General features: G+C 40.7%; 1 protein-coding gene across 1 annotated transcript in view; it reads right to left on the bottom strand.

Moving 5' to 3' along the window:
• Window positions 1-25,846, bottom strand: part of OTOGL (otogelin like) — an 81,526-nt gene that overhangs the window by 27,658 nt on the left and 28,022 nt on the right. Inside the window, exons 23-32 of the mRNA XM_083574817.1 lie at window positions 24,624-24,786; window positions 22,367-22,474; window positions 21,573-21,711; window positions 8,839-8,973; window positions 7,468-7,614; window positions 5,898-6,017; window positions 3,965-4,081; window positions 1,603-1,759; window positions 742-768; window positions 335-502 (exon numbers count right to left, since the gene is read on the bottom strand). Of these exons, the coding sequence (XP_083430943.1) occupies window positions 335-502; window positions 742-768; window positions 1,603-1,759; window positions 3,965-4,081; window positions 5,898-6,017; window positions 7,468-7,614; window positions 8,839-8,973; window positions 21,573-21,711; window positions 22,367-22,474; window positions 24,624-24,786 (1,281 nt within the window). The remainder of the gene's footprint in view (window positions 1-334; window positions 503-741; window positions 769-1,602; window positions 1,760-3,964; window positions 4,082-5,897; window positions 6,018-7,467; window positions 7,615-8,838; window positions 8,974-21,572; window positions 21,712-22,366; window positions 22,475-24,623; window positions 24,787-25,846) is intronic.

Raw genomic sequence — 25,846 nt, 5'->3', positions numbered from 1 at the left:
GGCATTTATTTTAGACTACTTTTTTTAAAAAAGAGCTACAGCTGAGATGTTTCCGGTTAACTTTAAGATGCTATCAAGCATTTCTCCTAAATCAAGGGAGAAAGGACTTGTACACTGATAAAGTAAAAATAAATAAAATAAAAATATTAATGATGAAAAAGACTAAAGCCTTTGTTTCTCTTACAACTCTTGTCTTCACATCTATCACAAATAGATATACTCAGATTTTGGAAAAGATAATGAAAAAGTATTCTCTGATACATAAAGATTAACATTTTTTTCCAACTCTGAAAACTTGTGATTTAATTACATGAAGTACTGAAATAGGACTCACATAGTATTTTATCTTTGAAAAGTCCTGGAGTTAACATAAAATTAAAATACACATTCCCACTGACACTGCTTCTTGGCAAAGGAAAGATATTTTTGCTGGTGACATTGACTCCTATAACAGTGTCATTCTGACCATAGCTGGCCAAAATATATGGTCCTTCTCCAAGTCCTGGAGGAAGAAAAATGACAGTCAGATGTTAAATGATAGCAAGAGAAACAAGCAACTCAAAACACTGATGGATTTCTTTTTATTAATGGTTGTGTAAACCTTCTTGTGACCATGTATGATGAAAACTGGTCTATAAATACTTGGAACTACCATCACTACTACAACAGTGTTTTGGGAGAATCTATATATCCAATATATTACTATTATTTATTTTTAAAGCTCACAGAAATGCTACATACCTTGGTTGTAATAATCACAGTCATAAGCTGAAAGAAGGAACAGGCACACCATTTAATGACATGCATAACAACTCAGAGAATAATTAGAGAATTTGTGATTGTCAGTAACAACAAGACAAGGTCACATAGCCAAGCACTAAATTCTGATTCACAAAACTCACTCTTCTGTTCTTTTACTTACTGCATTTTCCTTGGATTCTATTATTAGTAAATAAATTAGTGTCACTCTTTTGAAGACCTGCACTGCAGAACAACAACAAAAACCCTTTAAAATGTGTTTGTACATTCACTGATTTATTTATTTTTTGGCAGCAGCCAACAGTGCTAATAAATTGCTAGCTTAAGAAGAGTAGAATACAAAAGTAACATGATGTATACACAGGCAGATAATATATACAAATAGTCACTCAGGTAGGATTTCATCTGGTATAATCATTGAAATCAATGGTCTACTCCAAGTATGGCCAACACTGAATATTGCTTATAGTTGTAAAATGGTACAACTTTTAACATAAGGTCCATCTGTAAAAATTCAGACCAGAATTACTACTTCTTTTTAAGAATGGAAAACTGCCACATGGTGCATCTTACTTGGACGTATCTGGAGTCTTGGAAGCTTAACTACTCTACATTCTCCTACTAATGGACCTTAAGCTTGTTTGGTGGAGAACAGCACAGGGGAGCACAGCTATTGCTTACCCTTGAATTACTTCTGTGCAACCATATCTGGTATCAAGCCACTAGTTACCAGCATTTGCACAGGAAACATTGATGTGCTAGAAATCAGTTAAAGAAAGTCTGGAATAATCTTCTTTCCAGAGATTATGCTTGACGGCATAATGAATAGCAAAACATACGTACGACAGAGAGATGGAGATCGCCAGTGAATTACTGCACCCTGCTGGCAGCATTTATGAGCATAAGCTGCAATACTTGTGCACAGACATTCACAGTCTCCGCCAAGATTACAATTGCAAGTATCTGTATGGCAGTTTTTGACGAATGATGTCACATCAATCTGAAAAATACGGAGAAAGTCAGATTCGGAGTAGCAGAGGAGGGAAATGAGGGGATCTGCTGAAATGAAATTGTTGTGGAAAGTCAAAGTACTTCAAGTATCTTGAGAGGTTACTGAAAACAATTATGGAAAGAGGCTCAGGTAAATTGTACACCACAGAGTGGTGGTCATTCTAAAAGGAGTCAGCTTTCACAAATCTAAGGATAAAACAAGTAAAGAAGTCATTTAATCGGCATATTGATGAAAGTGTAGAAACAAGCAGCAAACATTGATTTAAGGACACCAGGGGCAGGAAACCAGCCAGACAGAAGGAGCCCTGGATAAGAACAAGAAAATTACAAAAAAAAAGCTTGATTGACCCTTTGCTTCAGCCTTCCCAGCACAATATGTTAAACAAATAGCTACAGGTGAACTATTATTTTCAAGGAGGAGATCTGTCTCACAAAGAAGCGACAAAGAGTACAGCTTTAGAGTTAAACTGACAAATTCAGAATAATCATTTATCCAGGGTTGGAAGGCAGGAGTTCTTTTAAAAACTCAAATACAAAATTCCTGCTTGTTTAATAAAAACGTGCACCTTATTATTAAAACTGGCCTCCTTAACAGAAGATGGGTAGTCAGGAAAGCTAACTCCAGTTTTTGTTTTTGTTTTAAGGACCTGGGAAATTATAGACCTGCCAACCTAACATTTGTCCTCAAAAATGGGTAGAAAACATGAAAATTAGAAGTCCGAAAAACTATGAGAAAAGTAGCTTAGCTGATGATGCACTTTTGAGAAACAAAGCATGCATGCGGAAGTTTGACATTTGCTTTTGAGATTAAATGGAAACCAGAAGTGGATAAAATAAATCTGACTACCAAAAGTGGTTCAAACACTGTTGTAGCAGCAGCAGCAGTAGTACAATTAAGAACAGCAATAATGGCATAAACTCACACTGAATTAAAGTAACTTTTGGGGGCTAGATTGTCTGTAAAGAGAAATGTTATAACCAAGCCAAAGAATGACCATGCTCTTCAGTTATAAAGCAAATGCTGCCATCTACTGTAATGATTGGCCATGCAGCTGAAACTAACATGCCTGTCAAATCCAGCCAGCGGCTCATCCCGTCTGCTTATTGTCATCTTAGCATGATATCACCATCACCTTTGAGTTGTGCTTTTCCCAATTTCCTGGGTCCTCTTTTCAGTTAGTCCAGAACACTATTTATTTATTTTGTACATTTTATATATTCCCCCTCCCTTTAAAGGCAGCCTACAATAATGCCCCAGGAAAATAATGGCAATCCTGATGTGAAATTGGGAAGTAAACAGTGGGGAAATGGAACTGGTGGTTAGTGATGGGCTTCTGGTAACTTCCCCAGGTATGCTTCCTGGATAATACAGGCCTCCTTGTTCCATGTTCCATGGTTCAGTTTGGTATCTCTCCGTGTCAGTTTCTTCATTTAATCCTAGACACAGAAACCAGAACCTACCAACAGATTACAAAGGCCAATAGCAGCCTGCTAATAATACATTGTATGTACAATTCAATAGTGATAAGAGAAGGAGTGTGAGATGGCAGTTTGCTGGCCAGAAAGGAAAAGGACAGGAACACTTCAAACCCAAACAACAAATATCTTGGTACATATTTTCAATAAAATATTTTGTAGCTACCCTGCTTTTGATATGCTGCTCTTGAAAGGAGAAGGCCACAAGTTTCAGGTGGGGACTACTAAGTCCAAACTGGAAGGATATGGAGGAGCAGCCTGTGGCTTGTTTGCCTGTAGCATCTGCTAAGTAGATTCCTAGAAGAGAGCCTGGGGACGTTATGTGGTGTGCTGGCTCCCTTGCCCTTCAGATGAGCAGCTGCTCATCTTGTGGACCAGGACTGAGCCAACAAACTTTGCTGCCTGAGACAGTCTCCCCATACAGAAGCAAATCAGATTGGAAGCAGAATCTTACTTCAACCTCTGGCAGTGTCTTCTACTTCACCTGAGGGCAGCAACTGCAGGATGCATGGTACACACAGCTCTGTAGCACGATTGCTTGACACTGATCATCACCCTCCGCACGTCGCCATCTGGTGCCTGAAGCAGGTGCCTAACAGCAGGGCTAACTAAGCCTGTTATGAGCCAGGTGTTAGTGCCACAGCAACTCTTACATTTGGCAAGCGGAGATCCAGAGCAAAGATGTGCTTTCTAGATAGCTTAGGAAATATATACTTACCACATTGCGACAGGGGGCAAAAACATCACTGTATAAAACTGAACATTCCTTTTTGGCATAAGGGAACTTGCTCTGGTGTACTTCACATGGTTTTATGGTCTCATTTGGGCTAGCACACTGAAATCACAAGCACTTGTTAATAACTTTGGGTACATTACACATTTGTTGCACTGCAAACCCCTTTAGAAATGCACACCAATCTGCCCCCAGACTCTGAAATAAGACCCTGCCATTCCATGTTTTTGTTCTCTTTTCTCCTAAACCTCACACTTTCCTTACAGCTGAAAACATTAAACTAGAATGGATCCTTCTTTATTGTTTTGTTTTTTTGAAAAAACTCATGTCCCCCCCCCCCCCCCCGTCCTTTTTGGCAAACAACATGTTTTCTTTATCGCACATCATCACTGTTTCCACAGCGGCCATCTGTAAATCATAAACAGAGCATTGTTTATCCAATGTACCATTTAGTTTAAACTTTAGTGCTCTGGCAATAAGGACAAAGAGTCCATAACTTTAAATGAATACGTTTAAATTCTGCAGGTGGCAAAAGGATTTAATTGCAACTGCCAGTTTAACATTTTGGAATATGGTTTTTTGGGGTTAATATGGATGGTTTTAACAACTGTAATTAATTTAAAAAGTTTATATGAAGAAGCAACAGTAGAAATAAATTAATTCAGGGACACTAGAGGGACACAAACCACAAAAGACCATCAACATTAGTGGAAAACAACAACTCTCCCAAGCTTTTTAAGGAAAGGCGGGGACCAGAGTGGGAGAGATGTTATCTGTAACATATACAAAGAGCCACACACAAAACAATTTTGTACACAAATATTGGGTGCCATTCACTCAGAGTAGACCCACTGAAATTAACAGAACTACCTTAGACATGTTGATCAATTTCAATGGGTCTGCTCTGAATAAAACTACCATCTATTATGTATATACCATATAAACACTGTGATGTATTGCAGATGTCTGTGTTTTATTTCCCTGGGTATACAGAAGGCAACTCCTTCCCTGGAGATTGCTGCTTCTAGTCATGTATTAAAACAGACGTTTGCATATTTGTCAGATGTTGCCGAAGTACATGCATTATACACAGGATTTTTTTAAAAATCTATTAGTGGCATTCATGTAGGGAATAATCTTATATGAAGCAACCCTCAGATGGAGCCGTAAAGATGGTGAGAGAAAGCAGAGGATGGAAAATTAGTCAGAGCATTTGTAATCTGATGTGGCAGCACAGGAGCAGGGGGGAGGCCAAGGTCATTGCACTTTTGAATTGCAACAGCAAAGGTGGGAAGTCATGGGGAAGAAATGCCTGCATGCTCTCAAGCAGCTGTGCTTCAGCAAAATAGGAGATGTTACATTGAGCTACGTGACTACAGTCTGGTAGGGGGGAAACAAAGCAGGAAATAAATTTTAAACATTGTCATACAAGCTGTTTGGCCTATAGCACAGTAAATGTAAGCACTTTTGTGTATCATATACACAAACAGAAACTCTTAACGGGTTTCACTGTGATGCTCTTGTCATCCTCTTTGTCTTGTGCTGATCAAACAAAAGCCTTTCTAGGTACTAGAGTAGGGGTGGTTAGCCTGGGGCCCTCCTGATGTGGCTGGAATATACAAATTCCTTCCTCGATGGAAGCTGCAGTCCCATCAGCTTCCATGGGGCCAAGATGCATTGCATCTCCTTTCGTATTTGCTCGCTCCACATGGCAACCATGTGGAACAGTGGAAATAAGGAGAATGTGCAGAAGTATGAGAAATGGTTGGTGATAGGACAGGGAACTACCACACCCAGAACCTGTCAAATTGATGGCCTACTAGTTGCTGGTTTAATGGTAATGCTGCTCCTACATTTCTTACACCCTCACCATCAGTTGCCTGTTTATTTTCAAAATGAATGGATATATCATGCTTACCTGTCCTATTTCCCAGCTCTCTCCAAAGACTTGAGCATTTCTTACTTCCATGTTGCTGGATGTAGTCAGGTCATTTGAAGTGAATTTATCAAAATTGCCACATAAACCAGCCAGTTTACCCTAGAATTAAAACAGGATGATACATTTATTGATTATTTTCAATCAAAATAGTCAAATCAATCAAAATACAGTATCAAGATGAATACACACAGACACACACACATTTGTGTTTCTCCATACAGCTTGACTGAACACCATCTCAGGACATAATATATGTCTTCATTTTAAAGACTTCTATGCACTGATTATAGAAACTCACTTCAATAAAAAGGCTATGCTCGGTAGAAAATATTTGAAGTTGCTTTTGCTGAGGTAAATAAGACAAGCCAGTTACTGACTCAGCTTTTCACCTCACCGCAGGATGGTATGCTCATCTTTGGCAGTGGATGGGGGGAGATTTTGAGCAGCCCCAGTCAGAATGGAGGAGATGCTTTAGTTCACACACACACACACACACATGCACAGACACCTGGAGCTACCCTTTCCTCCAATTTGAAATGAGACAGCATAGCACATATCCTTCCACAACCTTTCCTGACAAATAGAACCACATTTGAGTCTATAGAAATCAGAGCACTGGACCTCTAGAGTATCCCCTTCTTATGGAACCCTTGTTAATGTAGAACACTCTGAAAATTTTGACAAAAGTCAGTACCAATCACTATATTGTGAGGAGATATAGTTTGCAACTTGAAATAGACCTACCACAGGGTAGGGAATCTCAGGCTTTGTGGCCAAACAAGTCCCTCTCAGCCTCTCTATGTGATCCATGAGATTATTCACAGGCCACACCCTCACATTAGCCACCTCCCTCTCCCCAGACCACACCCCTCACCAGTCATGCTTCACCCCACTTTTGTCTGGATGGAATGTGTCCCTGAACTCAGACAGTGCCTCTTGTTTGCCTGGTGAGGGGATAGAGAGGGGTATGTAAGTGTGCTCCTAGCCTGTTGTGCAAAGATAAATGTTATACAGTGGTGCCCCGCAAGACGAATGCCTCGCAAGACGGAAAACTCGCTAGACGAAAGGGTTTTCCGTTTTGGAGGTGCTTTGCAAAACGAATCTCCTATGGGCTTGCTTCGCAAGACGAAAATGTCTTGCGAGTTCCTGCGGGTTTTTTTTCCTTTCCCCCCCCCCTTTTTCTAAGCTGCTAAGCCGCTTATCCGCTAAGCCGATAAGCCGCTAAAAGCCGCTAATAGCGCTAATAGCGCTAATCCGCTAATCCGTCAATAGGTTTGCTTCGCAAGAAGAAAAAACCGCTAGACGAAGAGACTCGCAGAACGGATTCTTTTCGTCTTGCGAGGCACCACTGTACTTGCTGCTGCTGCTCACTATTGGCATTTGGTACCTGAAAGGTTGCCCCAGTGGGAATACACCCGTGGGATGCCCTATATCTGACTTACTGTGCAATTTATATCAATCAAGAATCTATTTGTTGAATTAACAAATTGTTTCCTATAAAAACTTTGATGCTGCAAAATATAAGCCACCCAATCTCATATCCATTCACCTTCCATCGAACCCCCACTTTGATGTGCATTGTTGTCTTCCTGTCCCATAGTATTGTGATCTCCTGATCTGGAAAGTGCACTGCTGTATAATATCCAGCCTTCCAAAGCTGATACTTGGTTGTGACTTCATGTCTCCTCCGCATCCTCTGTGAAGACATTTATATTTGTAAAAAGGCCAATAAGATCAGCTTTCCACAGATACCCAAGCCAGAGTACTAAAATGAATTCATTAAAATGTCTGAATATCATTATTCAGAACCCAGGAGACATTGTTTCTTGAAGCCAAATTGAGGCATATTTTCTGGAAATTCCTGGAAATAGTTTTGATAGCTTCTATCTGCAAACAGAAATCTCCAAACTATTTCCAGGAATATCTTCGATTCTTCATTAGGCCAAACCCTTGCAAAGGTACTTTACCATGTAATTTTCATGAGGTGCACGGTTACTTTCAATGCAGCCTAATATAATAAAACTTTGTACTAATCACAACCATGATCTAGATAATGAGTTGATCAGTTTCGCTTCCCTAGAGGGCTTTGGTCTTGTGTTGCTTTAAAAGCAATTGCCACATTCCAGTTCTCTACTACACAACAAGGAACTAAAAAGTTTCAAAAGCTTTCTATGATACCACACACAGTTATCCTCTTAAATTCAGGATATGTGCACAAGCCTTTGGCTCTACCTGAAGCAGCCATCTGGATTGTGCCCAACATAATGGAGATGTGGTGAACAAATGAAGTTCCAGTGCATAGGAGCACAATCAAGTGAAATGTTCAGCACATGGAGGTGATGAGTAAATTACTTTGCCATATGAAAAGTTGATGTGAAAACTGGGCCATTAGACTGTCAGTTTTTTAGCCTAAATAGGTTGCTTTAAACAGAGGCTTTTCAAGAATAATTATAGTAGGTTTGGCTCTTTCGCATCCCTGGAGAAGGAGAAGCCACATTTGCTGGACTCAGATATATTCCTTTGGTCATCTGTTGACATCTCCTTGGGCATGACTACACTGACATTTCTCCTAGGCTTATGACCAGTGCGGTTTTATTTTTAAGCTTTCTTCTTTCAATTGAAAGTTATATTGGTTTGTATGATGGAGGTCTTCCCTCAGAAACCCCATGGGATGGGAACTAAAAAGCTGAACAATACCATGGTTTCAAAAAAGTTCAGTGATGTCCAGCAGGATGCTAATTGAACAGAGGTCCATGTGGGGGTGGGGAGACAAGGAAAATAATGTTTTAGTTGCTGTTATGTGGGTTAGGCTTTTTCCCCTTACATTATTATTTGTTTAGACAAATTGCATTTTAGTTAGCAAGTTGTACTGTGCTTCAGTGAGTAAAGGGCATGTCAGAAAAGGGAAAACAGAACTTACCTGTATGGCTAGGGGGTCATTGAAAAAAATCTCAGCGTCTCCAACAGAGATAAAGACACTTTTTGAACACACAATGTCGTTATCAAAGCACTTTTTGTTCTGAATGATTATAGATAAGTTTGAACTGTCTACACCCTGTAAATGAGAAAGGATTATTGTGAACAAACATGGTTATACATCACTGCAGCAGGCGCATGACAAAACTACAGGCTATGTGTCAGATACTGCATGTGATTCCCTTAACTGGACTCCAGCTGCCTTGGGCTGTTTCTGGTTCAGCCTGAGTTAACACTGTTTTAAATCAAGTTATGTCAGGTCGACCTAGATATAAACTGAGATAAACCAGAATGCAGCCCAAGGAACAGATGTTACCCATTGGGCTGCATAATGTATAAGTGGTCCATGTCACAGTACAACTCGAGTTGGCTGGAACAGTGGCGTAGCGTGGGTTGTCAGCACCTGGGGCAAGGCAAGTAATTTGCGCCCCCCAAGCCCGTGGATTTGCGCCCCTAACCCGTGGATTTGCGCCCCCTAACCCTAACCCCCAGGTGTTGCGCCCGGTGCGGCCGGCACCCCCTGCACCCCCCACGCTACGCCACTGGGCTGGAATGAAGTGACTTAGGATGACTGAAAACACCACTCCCATCTTGAAGACTGAATTTGTCAGCCAACACTCGATGTCTATGGAATCTTCCCAGAAGGAGACTTGCAAACTCATCCACAGATTGAAAAGGAATGTGGTTCCTCCTTTCAGCTTACTTGTATAACCTATTCGATTTTAGGATCTTAACCAAATAGCTTCTTCTCAACCTCCATCATCCCTATTTAAACTGAAGGTTAACAACTCATTCCCAGGCACTTACTAAGGCAGAAAACCCTTGTACGAAACAATCTACAAAACAAAACTACCTTAGGAATGTTAAATGTATAAAACCAGCAGAAGTGCACTTGTGCAATTGTATCACTTAATCTGTTGTTGCAGAATGTTGACACATTCCTGCCTGCAGCCTGAAATAGCATAGTCCAGGAAAAGTTCAAATCAGCTTGTTTCAATAGGCCTTCAATTATAAAATACAGTGGTACCTCAGTTTATGAACTTAATCCGTTCCAGAAGTCCGTTCTTAAACTGAAACCGTTCTTAAACCGAGGCACGCTTTCCCTAATGAGGCCTCCTGCCACTGGTGCCCTTCCACCGTTCAGATTCTGTTCTTAGACCGAGGTAAAGTTCACAAACTGGGACACTACTTCCAGTTTTGTGAAGTTTGTAAACCGAATAGTTCTTAAACAGGGCTGTTCTTAAACCGAGGTGCCACTGTACTGCATTTCATTATATGACAGTACCCCAGAAGCAGGCTAGGGTGTGGGCAGGAGGGAGAGCGGAGAGATACGACCTTATTGTCAAGTATTTCACCAGTCAATTGTAAAAATAAGTTGTGTAAAAAATAAGAAAAGTTGGGGAGGTGTCAAACAGCAGGTCTGAAGTGGCACACACATCTTTTTACCTGCGGCACGCTTGAATGACTACAGGTGATGACACTGACTACATAATTTTAATTACTAATTAAGTAATTTTATTACTAATTTAATTAAGTAATTTTATTACTAATTAATTAAGTGTGTGTGTTGCCTATGCTGAAGCCTAGAGGCAACCTGCAACATAGAAAATGGGAAATACGATTACATAAGAATGTCAGTATTATTTATTTAATCCCAACATGTCTGCCGAGATGACAGATCAACCAAAATATAACTCTTGTCAATCATATGAGTAGACAAATTGCCTTATGCTGCCATTTGCTCCATCTAGCCTAATTTTTGTCTATCCCAGCTGGCACCAGCTTTCCAAATGCACAAGCAGTGGCCTTTCCTAGCCCTGCTACTTGAGACACTTGAGTAGTTGGAGAGAGAAGGTGGGCCTTTCTGTGAGCAAAGCATGTGCCTCTCCACCTTTTTGTATGCTGTCTCACTGATGCTATGGCAAAGAGTGAAAAAACACATTACTATAATGAGTAATTACATTGGGCCCCAGCCTCACTGCATACAGTGCTACATAGAGGTAATGGTAAAGGGACCCCTGACCATTAGATCCAGTCGCGAACGACTCTGGGGTTGCGGTGCTCATCTCGCTTTATTGGCCAAGGGAGCTGGCGTACAGCTTCCGGGTCATGTGGCCAGCATGACTAAGCCGCTTCTGGCGAACCAGAGCAGCACACGGAAATGCCGTTTACCTTCCCACCGGAAATGCCATTTACCTGGTTATCTACTTGCACTTTGACGTGCTTTCGAACTGCTAGGTTGGCAGGAGCAGGGACCGAGCAATGGGAGCTCACCCCATCACGGGGATTCGAACCGCCAACCTTCTGATCAACAAGTTCTAAGCTCTGTGGTTTAACCCACAGTGCCACCCGTGTCCCGCTACATAGAGAGGAATAAGCATATTCCCATCAGGCTGCAGAAGAGGGAAATCAGAGCTATTCTATCAGCTCTTTGGAGAGAACTGCCTTTATCTCTTTTTCTTCTGTCATCTAGCATTGGTTATTCCATCATCCCATTTCCATCCTGGCTATTTACTATAAGAAGTGTAATTTTCAGAACTGGTGGCTGAGTTTACTTTGTTCCTCCTCCCTCCCCATCCCTTTTTACTTTTTATCCTATCCTTTATACTGAAAGCCAATAGGCAGAGCCTCTCTCTGTCTCTCTCTCTCTCTCTCTCTCTCTCTCTCTCTCTCTCTCTCTCTGTGTGTGTGTGTGTGTGTGTGTGTGTGTTTGGCTGAAGAGCACAGTAAAAACGCTTTAAGTAAATGAAATTCAATTTTAAAAACCCATCTTTGCATAACCACTTTCTGGAGCAGAGCTACATTTACCTTTTAAGGTAATACACAAAGACGGGAAGTACATTGGTCTGCCATGTGAAGTCAACTTACACTGATAGAAAACAAAAACAAAATGCTCCCCCACCCCACCCCCCTAAGCCTTGCTTCTGTCTTCCCATTAAATTACCAAAACAAGCCTGTTCTTACTTGGTATCAACTTCTTTGGGATAGTGGGGTGTTGCTAAGCAATGGAGAAACAGGGACAGAAATCTGGGCAAGCAACCAAAAACTCAGCAAAGGGCCTGCATTTGCAGAAAACAGTATATCATAAGTTGACTAAATAATGAACTTTATAGCCTTCAGATGGAAAAAAGTAGACTATCAGAAGAACTAAGTGTCACTATTTTGAATTTGAAGGTGAACTAAAATATGTTTTCTGTTACATCAGCCAATAAACTATTACAAGTATACCCCAAATCTTAGCTTAATAATGAGTGATATCCAGCTAAGGCATGCTCAGAGTAGACCCACTGAAATCAATGGGGCTACTTTGAATATGACTAACGCTGGAAATCACCCAAGGGCTTTCACAATCTAATGAGTCATATTTTAATCATAATGTCTCTCTCTCTCTGTGTGTATATATATATATATATATATATATATATATATATATCACACCCCAACACCCAAGTTGGCTATAACATTCAGAATTAGAATATGAAACAAACAGTGGTAAGCTAGACCTGCAATTGCAGCCATTGAAAAAACTGAGGGGAAAACTGGCAATAGTACAAAAGGGATCCATCCAACATTTCATTTCTTCTACAACCAAAAATGAATTATTTTCATTTAGTGCATACTAATTCTGACTAAGCACTAAGTCCCCTTTTGTCTCTTGAATGATGGAAGAGAGTGTAGAGAGAAAGAAATTCCACCCACCCCCATCTCCTTCATCATACTGAACCCTTTGGAATGACTGGCAGTAGAGTCAGAACAGACACCTAGTCTCCAACACATCGAAGGCAAAAACCAGGACGCTATCTTTCTGTTTTTTCCCACAAGAGGACAACAGCCATTTTGGGCATTGTGATCTTGTGTGTTTCCGTGCCATGATTTCCTCCTGAAAAAGTGCTTTTGGGGGGCACAGTGCCCCTAAGTATGTAGTTTGGGGCACCACACAAGATTGTGCCCCTCCAAAACATTTTTTGGGGTGGAAATTGTGGTGCAAAATCATGCAAGTTCATGGCTCCCCAAATGGCCACTGCCCTCTCACGAGAAAAAAAAATGATATGTCTCAGTTTTTCTGGAACAGTTGCAGAGGGTATGTAGATAGGACGAAGTACTTCATATAAAATAATTATGTGCCCTGGGAGCTGGAAGGATGTTGGGGAAGAGAGGACTGTGCCAATATCACTGTGGTGCCACTACTGACACAATTTAGGGCAGTGGAAGATACTGTGTTGCCAGATAAGGCAAAGAGATATTAAATAAGCTACCAGATCTGCTTACACATGCATCTTACAGAAATATAGTTCACAGAAAGATACTTACTGGAGACAATTGCATGCCACAAAGGTTACTGGTTAACCAACCAATATGAGAAAATGCAATGCATAAAAAATGACAAGATGCACACTAAAAATCACTTCACGTCTTTGATAAAATTCAGGTATTTTGCCACCTGCTTCATAATAAACTTACTGGTTCCCTTGATGAAGAGACTCAGAAGGGTCTCTGGAGACTGTCAATAAAAACACAGCTCATGGCTGTGTTGTACTATCCTTCTGTTGCAATTTCACACATTTTATTGTGATGTTTTTAATTATTATTTTAAAGTCTGCTGCAATTTATCAATTTATTACTTGTCACCTGCTGGGTATGATGACAGCAAATTTTTGACTATGTGGTTGTTTATTTGGCCACTTTCCTCAAAATGAAAGAAAGGAAAGTAAAAAAAAACCCCATAATTATTTAGTTATTTTCCTTGCCATTGCAGACGACAAAGAGCTCCTAAAATAATTATGGTATACAAAGAGGACTTTCTGTAAACAACCATGGTCTGAGCAGAGTTCTTAGCAGTGTATTCAAGCTGTTTTGTCTTTCTTCTTCTCTACAAAAGATTTCTGCAGCATTCTCATTCAATAAATAGGATAAAATGGACATTCAATGACTCCTCTAAAAGTGTTTTTAAAAAGGATGGGTGTGTTGAATGAGACAACTAATAAGAGACCTAAAGCTGCTCTTTGATTTCAATAAAAACTCTTACTAATGATGTAATGTGGAAAGACAATTAATGTGGTTTTTGAAGAATACAACTACTGCTATGAACAGTTCTCTTTTGTGTCATTTATTCGGTTTTGCGCCACTGAGTATCAGATTTGGCATTTTACTGGGTTACATTGCAGCAATCCTTTCCTAATTAAAAACATGATAGTCCCAAGATTAAGGTTTGAGGAGGCTCGAGTATCCATTACCAAGTGATATAATCCCTAGCAATGTCCTACTGTTGGTATCCATGTAGCACAACAGGTGAAGATCTTGGCATTTTTCATGCCTTTGCAAAGTCACCTATATGAGATCATCTTACATTAAGAAGCATACCCTGTGCTCTATTTCTGTTTCATGTCTATACACACATTCATGAAGTGTTGCTTTTTTCTGAATTCATGATTTTTTCTTTTCTTTTGGTCTCATGTAGAATGGAATGAGGAAAAGAAATAGAGCAGGGAAAAGAAAAGAGGAATTATTACTGTGCTTTCAAATGACCTGAAATCTGTTCTATACTTTTTTTTAATTAGGATGGTACAGATCTATTTCTTTTTATCTCTGTACAAACAAGTTCCATTCCCATAATGTCAGAGAAGAGCCTATCAATCTAAATGCATTTGCTTGGGGAAAGGTTCCACTGAAATCAGTGTGGATTCCTGAGTTAGCTAACAGACAATTAAATCCAAGACTCAAATGTGGAACTTAAAAGCCACAGTGAATATGACAAAAGAAAGCCCCATATGTAGGTATACATCCCCATTTGGGCTGCATGCTCTGGGTTAATTTTTACTGCTCTGAAAATATCTCTTCTTCCACATCTGACTAGCAGAACAGGCAACACCAGCACATGCTTTTCCTGTATTACATTTTTCTCAAGCTGAAGACAAAACAGAATTCCTTTAATTATAAGCGATGCTATGTGCTGCGAATAGTGCAAGGTCAAAGTCTTCAGAAACTGGACAGGATTTAAGCTGCTGCCGAAGAGAAACCAAAGCCAAAGTTAAATGTGGTGAAAGCTTAAAATGCCAAGAAGCTCCGAGTGAAATACTCATTGAACATTAACACAGAGATACACTGGGTGTGTGATGCACAGAGTGTAACCATAGCTAAACATCCAAGAATAAAGTAGCACGGACGTTTCTCGCCCTTCCATAAAAGAATATAGCAATTTACTGGACAATTGGATGGCCGCAGTGCAAAGCAAAACATGTACAGTCGTACCTTGGAAGCCGAACAGAATCGTTTCGGAAGTCCATTTGACTTCCAAAACATTCAGAAACCAAGGTGAAGCTTCCAATTGGCTGCAGGAAGCTGTTGCAGCCAAGCGGAAGCCGTGGAAGCTGCAGCGGATGTTCAGGTTCCAAAAGAACGTTCTCAAACCGGAACATTCACTTCTGAGTTTCTGGCATTCAGGAGCCAAAACGTTCAAGTGCCAAGGCATTTGGCTTCCAAGGTAAGACTGTATATGATCACACATTAAGGTTGTTGCAGCAGCAAAACACTGTTACTTGTAGCATGGTTCCCATGCAAGATACTTCCTAGGCTCCACTGCAAAAATTTGCAACAATCAGAAGAGTGGATACTGATTATGATAAGGAGTGGAACAGAGTGGCTATACATGCACTATTGACCAGCTAAACAACTAGTGAAGTTTAGTAGACGATTAGGAATTATTTCTCAATATCTGTTCATAATAAAAGTGTCAAAAAGCTTGGGCAGAAGCCAGTCCAGCTTCTCTAGGGAGGGAGTTCCAGAGTCTGGGAGCAGCCACTAAGAAAGCCCTCTTCCATGTCCCTACAAAGCATCCCTGGGTAGAAATAGTCTATTCTGAGACACGGGTGACTGGTGCAACAAAAAAATCCAAATGGTAAATTGGTCTATTGGAGAAGGATTGCCTTTTACTTAGTTCGGCGCCTGGTGAGAAAGGGGCCAGCTCTGAAAGAGTTTATGGGTTAGTTAGGCAGGGCAACCTGATTTGATTTCCTGAGGTGAAAGAAAAAAATTGAGAAGGGCCTGGGAGATTGTTGCTGTTGCAGTAATACTGAAAGACATTCTAGGTTTAAATAAGACTACTGTATTGAATAGGGACACAGGTGGCGCTGTGGGTTAAACCACAGAGCCTAGGACTTGCCAATCAGAAGGTCAGCGGTTCGATTCCCCGCGACAGGGTGAGCTCCTGTTGCTCGGTCCCTGCTCCTGCCAACCTAGCAGGTCGAAAGCACGTCAAAGTGCAAGTAGATAAATAGGTACCGCTCCAGCGGGAAGGTAAACGGCATTTCCGTGCACTGCTCTGGTTCGCCAGAAGCGGCTTAGTCATGCTGGCCACATGACCCAGAAGCTGTACGCCGGCTCCCTCGGCCAAGAAAGCGAGATGAACGCCACAACCCCAGAGTCAGTCACGACTGGACCTAATGGTCAGGGGTCCCTTTACCTTTACTACTGTATTGAGTAAGGTTTTCAGGTTCTTTGTAAAGTGTGTTTGCCTGAGTAACCATAAAGCTTAAAAACTCTCAAGGAGTGTAATTAAATAAAAAAGTCTAGATTGTTCCAGAAGTGCCTCTTTGTAGGGGAATAAGTGGACATAGGGCATCCTTCAGACAAATATAACACCTGGTTACAGTATAATAAAGAAACGATACGACAAACAGTTAACACAGACCTTTCTAGTGTTGTTAAAAGGAAGAGTTGAAACTTTTAAACACCCAGAAAATTGGTCACATTACTCAGCTCTCCTCTTTAGTGAAGGAGTCTGTTACAAACAAGCTCCTTTCTCCAGGCCCTGTTGTCACTGCTGAATGACTAGACCCCTTTCAAAAGAAGCTACAATGATTGTATTGCATCATCATAGATCTCCCTTCTTCTCCTGCCGTTTCTGAGGATAGCTCTTCCTGCTAATCTGCACAATTTAAAAGAAGCACTGAAGAACAAAACTTGAGAGCATTTACTGGTCTGAAGGAGCCAGGTATATAAAAGGTAAATGAAGCTGAAATTGCTTATCTGGAGTAGATTCAGTCAGAAGAACGTAAATTCAGTGCCAATTGTAATTGGATCTTCTGCCTACTGAAGAAAGGTTGAAGAAGTGGAAAAACTGGAAAGAGCAGACCAATGGGAAGAAGAAAGTACACCTATGATAAATGCAATCACCAAATGAATGGACTGTCAAGTCAACCCAGCCATTTTAGGAGGACTGCATGCAAAATATGTATTTGTTACAAGTTCTTATATATTTTGAGGATAGCTGTGTTAGTCTGTTGCAGCAAAAACAAGTCTTTTCTACTTTAAGGACCTTATGACCTTAGCTTTCATGGACACATCATCAGGTGCTTGCTATCTTCAACTGGTAAGTCTTCCTTTGTCACCAGCTTCCAATGTTCTCTTCACTCCTGCTATTCACTAAACTAGCCAGAAATTGATCTATGCCCAATTAGAGGTAAGCCCTTAGCACTGAAACAGAGCTAGCAATCCAGGACACTGTGGCCGCCTGTCTTTAAGGAGCTGCACCAGCTACCAATATATTTCTGGACCCAGGGAGAAAGAGAGGGAGAAGGGAGGAGAGTCCTCCACTATCAGGCAGGTCGTGGCAGCACCTTGCATTCCTGTTGTCCTCCTTTTCAAGGTGGCTCATGCAGGCTCTGAGGTAGATACCTGCAAGGACCAACTTCCAAGTATCAGCTCAGTCTACGTGCCTCATTTGCCCTCCTAGTAGCTAAAGCTGTCATCACAGTGTGATAAGAGACCAACACATACACACACACATATATATGTATATGTATGTATATGTGTATATGTGTGTGTGTGTGTGTGTGTGTGTATAGTGTTCACTTATTGGGCTATTTTTCCTGTGCCTACAGAATATTTGGCACAAAGGAAATACACAGCATGAGAGGAACTTAAATTCTCTATTTGGCTACAAAAAGTTGGTTGGCATGAAGGCACATCAGTCTGAAGATCTGTCAAAAGGGACAATTGTACTGAAAAAGCCAATATCCTGTGAAAACAGCCTTTCTTCTCTGAAAAGATTACTTAATAAAGGCAAAATTTTAACATAGCTGGATAAAGAGAGATAGAGGTGGAACCAGTATGTGTTTCAGAATCTTTTGTCACAATAACCTTTACTCTGAAGTAATAATGATTGAAGCCATAAGGTCTTTGACGACGGGAAACTATGCAGAGCTTGTCAGACACACCATCTAACCCTGCATGCTAATTTATGTTGCAGATCTGAAACCTAACTTCTGCCATGCCCAGCCCTGACCCAGAGCCAGATACTGACTGATAGAATATGTTGGAAGGGGCATGACAATTTTCACAGTTTGCAGAATGTGCAAACACACATTCACTTTGCTGTCAACCTCCCAATCTTCTTAATGCACACAGGTGGGACTTATTGAACTTTAATACAAATGCAAAGCCTCTTTTGTACAGCTGGATGTCCTGGTCCATAAAAAGGGAACAGATTAAACAAAGTGCATCAGATACCAAAAGGCTCATGGCCAAGTCAAGCTACAACTGCCAGGTAAATGGACTGGCCCCAACTACAAAGCGGAGAAATGAAGACAGAAATACAGGTCCAAATTGCCATTAAGGAAATCATCCTTCTACTGTTAAGCAATGAGTGAAGCAATAATACTCAGTGGAAAGTCTCAAATATTGCATTTTGATACTTAAACCCTCTCCAGTTCATACCAGAAACCTAAGTTATTTATTCCCACAGCAGAAAACGTTTGGCAGGGGAGAAAGTACTGCAGCTAAAACAATGCCTGCATTCTCAAGAACAAGGAGGCCCTTGCTATTTACACCCAAAATGTAAATCTTTATTTTCTTGCAATCAGTGCCCCACAAGGCTGTATAGTTTTCATCTACTGTTGATTAATTGTTACACTTTTATTTTACCCTTTTCCCTAGTTTTGCATACAGGAACCCCAATCTGTCCTCACAGCAACTCTTTCACTTAAGTTTATCTACATGACAAATCATAATCAGGTAAAATTGATGGGAATCTACCCAAGGATCTCTAGGAATCAGTGGGCAAAGTACCTTCATTAAGGAATTTTTAGTATTCCTTTAGCAGTAGAAATGTGGAAGCTGCAATTCCTTGGAAGCCATGCTGCTTCATATTTGCAGTGTTGACAGAAAGTCTTAAGAAGCTTGTCTCCTAAAAATTGTACACATCACTTGGGAAGACAGGCGAACTAATGCCAGTGTACTGGAAGAAGCAAAGATCACCCGTGTTGAAGCGATGATTCTTCAACATCAACTTTGTTGGACTGGTCATGTTGTGCAGGTGCCTGATTATTGTCTTCCAAACCAACTACACTCCAAACCAACCACATTCATGCGGGAAGCACATTCACAACCCACAGCGTTCACAGCGCCGCTTCAGCGCATGTGCAAAGTGCAATTTAGCGTTTCTGCGCATGCGCAACCACCGAAACCCGGAAGTAACCCATTCCGGTACTTCCAGGTTCAGTGCAGTGCGCAACCCGGAAACACGTAACCTGAAGCGTCTGTAACCCAAGGTACCACTGTACTCTATTCCAAACTTAAAAATGGAAAGCGTAATGCTGGTGGTCAACAAACGAGGTTTAAAGACTCTCTCAAGGCAAATCTTTAAAGAAGTAGTATAAACAGCGGCAACTGGGAAACATTGGCCTGCAAGTGCTCCAGTTGGAGAGCAGCGTTTACCAAAGGTATCATGGGCTTTGAAGACACTCAAACTCAGAATGCAAGGGAGAAATGTGCTAAGAGGAAGGCATGCTCGGCAAACCCTCACCATGATCAACTCCCACCCAGAAACCTATGTCCCCACTGTGGAAGAACATGTGGATCCAGAACTGGCCTCCAGAGTCACTTATAGACTCACTGTTAAAACTGTGTTTATGGAAGACAGTCTTACTCAGCTACAAGTGATCACCGAAGAAGAAGAAGAACACTTAGATATGGTGAGTGCCTCAGGTTCACCCAATAGGTCTCATGGCTCAATAGAGATTTCAGTCCAGGTCTTCTTGGTCTGAGACACCATCCATTGGAGCCTACAATTTCTGGCAGGTCTCATTGGCAATGCAAAAAACTGTCAAGTTCCTGCTGCTTTTCCTGAGGAAAAGCACACCTTTGTTAAGCAGCATCCAATATTCCACTGGGTGCTGCTTCCCAAAGGAGAACAGAATGACAGAGTTTGTGCTATTGGGGGACATTCAGGTAACAGTATCCAATGCTCTTCTCCACTTAACTTTCCTGATCTAAGCAGGGAAGACCAGCAAGTGGGTAGGGTAGCCCCTGTGTGGCTGAGGCTCTTGCCACATAGATGCTAAACAACTCTGAAGCCTCAAACCCAGATATGGAACTGGTGAGATGCTTGAGATCACCATGCAACTGCTAGGACCATTGTGCCCACTTTCCAGATTCAAAGTTAGGAGGAAGACTAGCTGCTGATCTTGCTCTCCAGAAGGCAGTGTCACACTCACTGTGTGAGCATGTTTGTTGAAGATTGACTATCTATCTGGTCTTCCACACTGGCTCTCCTTGACTAATCACGTAGTAGGCCAGTGGAATAATCACTAGTTTATGTAGGAGTTTTGCTTAATTTCTGGCCTTATATGATGGGTATATGATACATGGTCCTGCCACCTCCATTTGTGCGGAGAATTTGCCTCCCCATATCATCAAGGAACTCCTAGATCAACTAGAAAGGTCCCTTACGACATAGTCTGAGAATACCTAGTCTAGACTACAGTTAGCAAACTTCCAGTAAGGCCAGAGAAATCCTTCAACAGTCTTGTGCAGTCCAAATCCTAAGAACAAATTAGCTATTATGAAACAGCAGATCGTCCTTTTTTTTTTTGAAAAAAGCCGAAGTCTGAAAAGGAGTCTAGGTAGGGCTAGCATTGCACCTGTCTAAAAAATAACAAGGCTACTTCTAATATCGCGAATCTACATAGGCAGCGTTTTCATCACCCGTGTCATCTTGCTTGTTGGATGAAAAGGCTGCAGGCAATGTGCCACGAATCTTGTTTTTGTGAACGCCAACTTCTCTCCTGAACTTTAGAACTCCTAATGTCCCAGGTAGAATAAGTGGCTTAATATGAAACACTTGTGGCACATGACAAGGGAATTGCCAAAATGCAGTGAACCCATATGCCTAGTAAAGGATGGAAAAACATTTTTTTAAATGTTTTCTCAGCATTCATGTTGACATCTCAGAAAAAGAGACACACATAAGGGTCATGTCTCTACAAATGTGTGTGAGGGTGTTAAGGATCTCTGCTGGAGAATTCTAATGTAGTAATCTGGAACTGGAATTCCCAGAAGTGCTAGCAAACCAGTTCTAAACTAGTTTATATTTGATGTATAGGCTTAGCCGAAGGCATAAGATATTTCTAGGCTATATAAATATATTGCTGCACATACAATATCTCTAACTTTTGTAATTGAACAGACCCTGTATTCTATTACTACTATTATGATTATTAATTACTTATCATTCAGCCTAAGGTCCCAGGGTGTGTTACAACAATTAAAACACAATTAAAACACAATGTTAAAAACAACTTACTATCACAGAAATAAGGTGGGTCTTCGAAATATACATCTCAGATGTTAAAAGCCAGGGCAAAGGGGTGGATCTTCAGCATTTACCAAATACCTCCTTACCTTTACCAAATAAGCTTGGCAATCGCTGACATAATCATACTCTAGTCCATCAAAGGTGTAATAATGCCGGTCCCCATAGACTGTGCAAACAGCAGGACAAGGATAATATGTGCAATTAAATATCCCACGTCGACAAATACTGCGGAGGAGGAAAAATGAAGACGTTCTGATTGGAGAGCTTTTACGAGTGGAAAATGAAAGTGTGGCACTCTTGTCATGAAACAAAAAACCTTAGAGAGAATTTATAGCAGAGAATGTATAGCTTCTTGTATCATTTACATGGGGCCACAAAAGGACAAGTCTCTGCTCCAAAGAAAACGAAATTTGTTCCGCAGGCTTCTTCTGCAAATCAGCACATGAAAACATGGCACATTTTCATAGCTCAGTAACAAGTCTGTGTCAGGAGCATAAATTAAATTTGTGTGCCCTTAATGGCACTGTAGAATATGCAGTTGCTGTGTTTGCTATATTATAGCTTAGTATGAAGAGAACAAGCACTCCACTTTCCCCTCTCCTCTAGTATGATGACATGGAGGAATTTAGAAGCATTTGACAATTTTAATGTATATCTTATATTTACTTATAGTTGGGTAGTATATAAATGTCATTAAATAAATAATCTATTTATTGAAATACTATATGATCTTTCAACTACATTTATTTTAAAAAATAATATTAAAAGTTCTTTTTAAACATACATGAATTAGGGAGCACATCTATGGTCAGATAATCTTATCTGTAACACTAAAAATAATTATAACATTAAAAACCGAAGTGAAATAAAAACTGCTTACCATCTGTAACAAGGGGTAGCTATCACTTCACCTGACAAATATTCCCAATCTTTCCAGGAACATGGGCAACTGTCAGGCACGTAGCATTTTCCTTTATGTTCTGCCATCCTTCAAAGAAACAAAACCACGAATTCAAAACAGAAATCTACCTATATGCAGTCACAATGATGCATTTGCATGAGTCAGAAGAGGACAGTTCCATACCAAATAGTGGTTGTTTGAATGGTATGCCATTCAACACTATGGTAGACTTAGTCTGCCAGTCATTTCAGCATTTGCTATAATTTACCAGGTGTGATATTTAATAACTGGTCTATACAATTTACCAAGCAAGACTACATGGACATTCATGGACTTTGCACACTTACTTAAGTAGTAAATGGGGCTTCCTTCTCAGCAAACATACACAGGGCATTGTAGTACCATATATATTTCAGCTCACTTCCATCACAGTTTTCACACATATTATAACTACAGATGCGTACTGCTGCTGGCAGCTGAGAGTTTGCACCTGCCTGCTGTTTTCTTCACTATCCACTTTGTCTGGGAGTATGAGGGCTGTGCTGGTGTTAGAGATGGGAGTCATTCCATTTCCCAAATAATCTAATTTATGTTTACTGCATTATTACAAAAGGCAGAAGCATTCTCTGATGGTCCTAAGTGTGTATATGCTCAACACCCAACTTATTGCCATAGATACAGATGAGGGTCAAACTACATGAGACACCAGAAATATGTGACTGGGTCTCTCATCTTTTTAAATTCCTCTTTATGCTGTCAATCAACCTGTGATCTTCAGGTAAAGGGTGTTATATAAATTTAATCAATCAAGAAATAATTCATTTGTATCAATCATCACCGCTGATTATTATTATCATTACCCAATAAGCACCCTTTATCCTTGCACATACCACACAACATTTAATTCTATCACTAAAAGCTTGGAAGTTGGAAGGAAAGCTGTACAGTGGTACCTCGGGTTACATACACTTCAGGTTACATATGCTTCAGGTTACAGACTCTTCAGGTTAAGCACTTTGCTTCAGGATGAGAACAGAAATCATGCTCTGGCGGCGCGGCAGAAGCAGGAGGCCCCATTAGCTAAAGTGGTGCTTCAGGTTAAGAACAGTTTCAGGTTAAGTACAGACCTTCGGAACGAATTAAGTACTTAACCTGAGGTACCACTGTATTTCAAAATACTGATGGGAGTGAATTCTTTCTGCAGCTAAAGAGGGAAAAAAAAGTTTCCCAGTGGCAAAGCGCTCTCTCTCAAACAGGAGCACAACAGCACTGAAAAATTAAATGGGCCCGAGGTGTCAACTTTATGCAAATGCCCAGATGTGTGTCTCCTTTTCACCTGCTCCTGGGAAGGCAGCAGATGTTCTGAATCAGTGCCTAAGTGCAGTAATGAACTGGATGAGGGCCAATACACTGAAATGCAATCCAGATAGATGGAAGAGCTGTTAGTAGGTGCTTCGTCTGCCCAGTTGAGTGGTTTTCTACTTACACTCCCCATAACGGAGCAGTCTTTCAGTTTGAGATGCCCTAGATTCGTCATTGTCGCTAGAGGCACAAGCGGCCTCAATGGTGCAGAGTGCCTTTTATCAGCGTAAGCTGATACACCAACTGTGCCCTGATCTGGACAGAGATAGCGTTGCTGCCATTAGCCATGCTTTTGTTATCACCTGCTTGGATTACTGTAATGTGCTATATGTGGGAATGCTTTTGAGAATTGCCTGGAAACGTCAGCTGTTCCAAATTAAAGCAAGATGGGACTGCTCATTCTGACCAGATCAGATCAATATTTTACCAGTATTCACTAGGGTCCGATACAAAGTGCTTGCTTTAACTATTAATGCACTGGGTGGCTTCAGGCCAGGTTACGACCTTCTCCAACAATTACCTACTTGGACCCAAAGATCCTCAGATGCAGGCTGCTAAGCAGAGAAGGGGCATTTTTGGCAGTGGCACCATGATTTGTACTGTGTGGTTGGTTTTGAACTGTCTCTCCTTGGTTGTCTTTTATATGGTTTTTAACTGCCCAGAAGACATTGTTAATTGGGTAGTGTGCAAATAAATAAATAAAGTTCCAGTACTCTCTGATCTAAAGGAAACAAAAACCTATAAGCTCTAGTCCCTGAAACTTCTCACCATTTGAGAAGTTGAGAAACGTGCAACAGTATTAGCCAAAGAAAGAAAAATCAAATCCATAGATGCAATTTCCTTCTCCAGTACTCTAGATCTCAGAAGCACTTACCCAGGGGGACAAATGCAACCACTCACACACGGTGGAGATGGTGCACAGGTGAAGTTCATGGCAAGGTTTGCACAGGAAAGCTCACAGTTTACTCCAGCAGATGGCAAGCCAGGCACATGAGACCGGCAGTCATAATAGATCTTTTCTTCAGGGCACATGGGAGCTTCAAATTCAAAATGCAAACTACATGAGATCAGCATATGCTTAACTATCCCTTGAAATCAAATACACTTTAAAGTACTTAATTTTTGCCGGTTCATGCCCTAATCTTTCAACACAGTTCATCAACAACATATTCTGCTAACTACAAATGTAACACTTTCTTTACCCTTCAAGTGGTTTAAATTCTTCGGACATTTTGGCGCACATTTTCTGAATGGATACAGTCTGAAAGCATTCAGGACTGCCAGAATTTTGCAAATCAGTCATGAATACAGACACTTGATATCTTAAGCTTTAAAGCAGCGCTCATTTCAAGTGCTGATCAAAAACCCTCTTATGTGTCAAACTAAGTTTTTCATGTGAATGTTGCAGTATCAGTTTCTTCAAAACATGTTAAATTGTTGATGGATCTCTCTCAGCCAAGTTGGGATATGTGAAACCATACAATATTGTTACAGTAGGTTTAAATGTTGGAGTAATATGAATTATACTTTGCTTTTTATTTGATGAAGTTAGTAAAATGTTTTTTATATTTCCTTGACAACCACTTGCAATTAATTCTTACAAGTGTTAAGAGTTTTCAGAAATGTTACATCCATATAGAGAGTACCAAAGTAATTAACATATGCTGTACTTGTTCTCACTGAACATAACTGTACAAATCCACCCTCACTGGATTAAGTTTAACATTGCAGCAAAACCCAACTGGCAAAAACTTCAAAAGTACTGGTCAAAAGCTAATATTTCATGTGATTCTATTCAGATATCCAACAACTTGTTCCTTTGAAAACACAGGGTGGAATTCAGCAACATGTTAAAGTGATTGTTCTGTCAGTGCAAGCATTTCCGCTTGCCAGATGGAACAATCTTCCCTCTTCTCCTCCACACCCTGTGCTAGGGGTTCCCCCCAACCCTCCAGAGTAGATTTGGGGGAGCTTCAGGGAATGCATGTGGGGAGCAAATGGGGGAAGCAAGTCTTTGTGTTGGCTTCCTCTAGCACACCAGGTTAGTTGATTCCAGGCCCCTTTTTCCTGGTCCAAAACTCTGCATTTTATTGATGT

The sequence above is a fragment of the Podarcis filfolensis genome (assembly GCF_964270895.1).
Source record: "Podarcis filfolensis genome assembly, chromosome: 10".
NCBI lineage: Eukaryota > Metazoa > Chordata > Lepidosauria > Squamata > Lacertidae > Podarcis > Podarcis filfolensis.
This window is presented reverse-complemented; position numbering and strand designations above follow the sequence as displayed.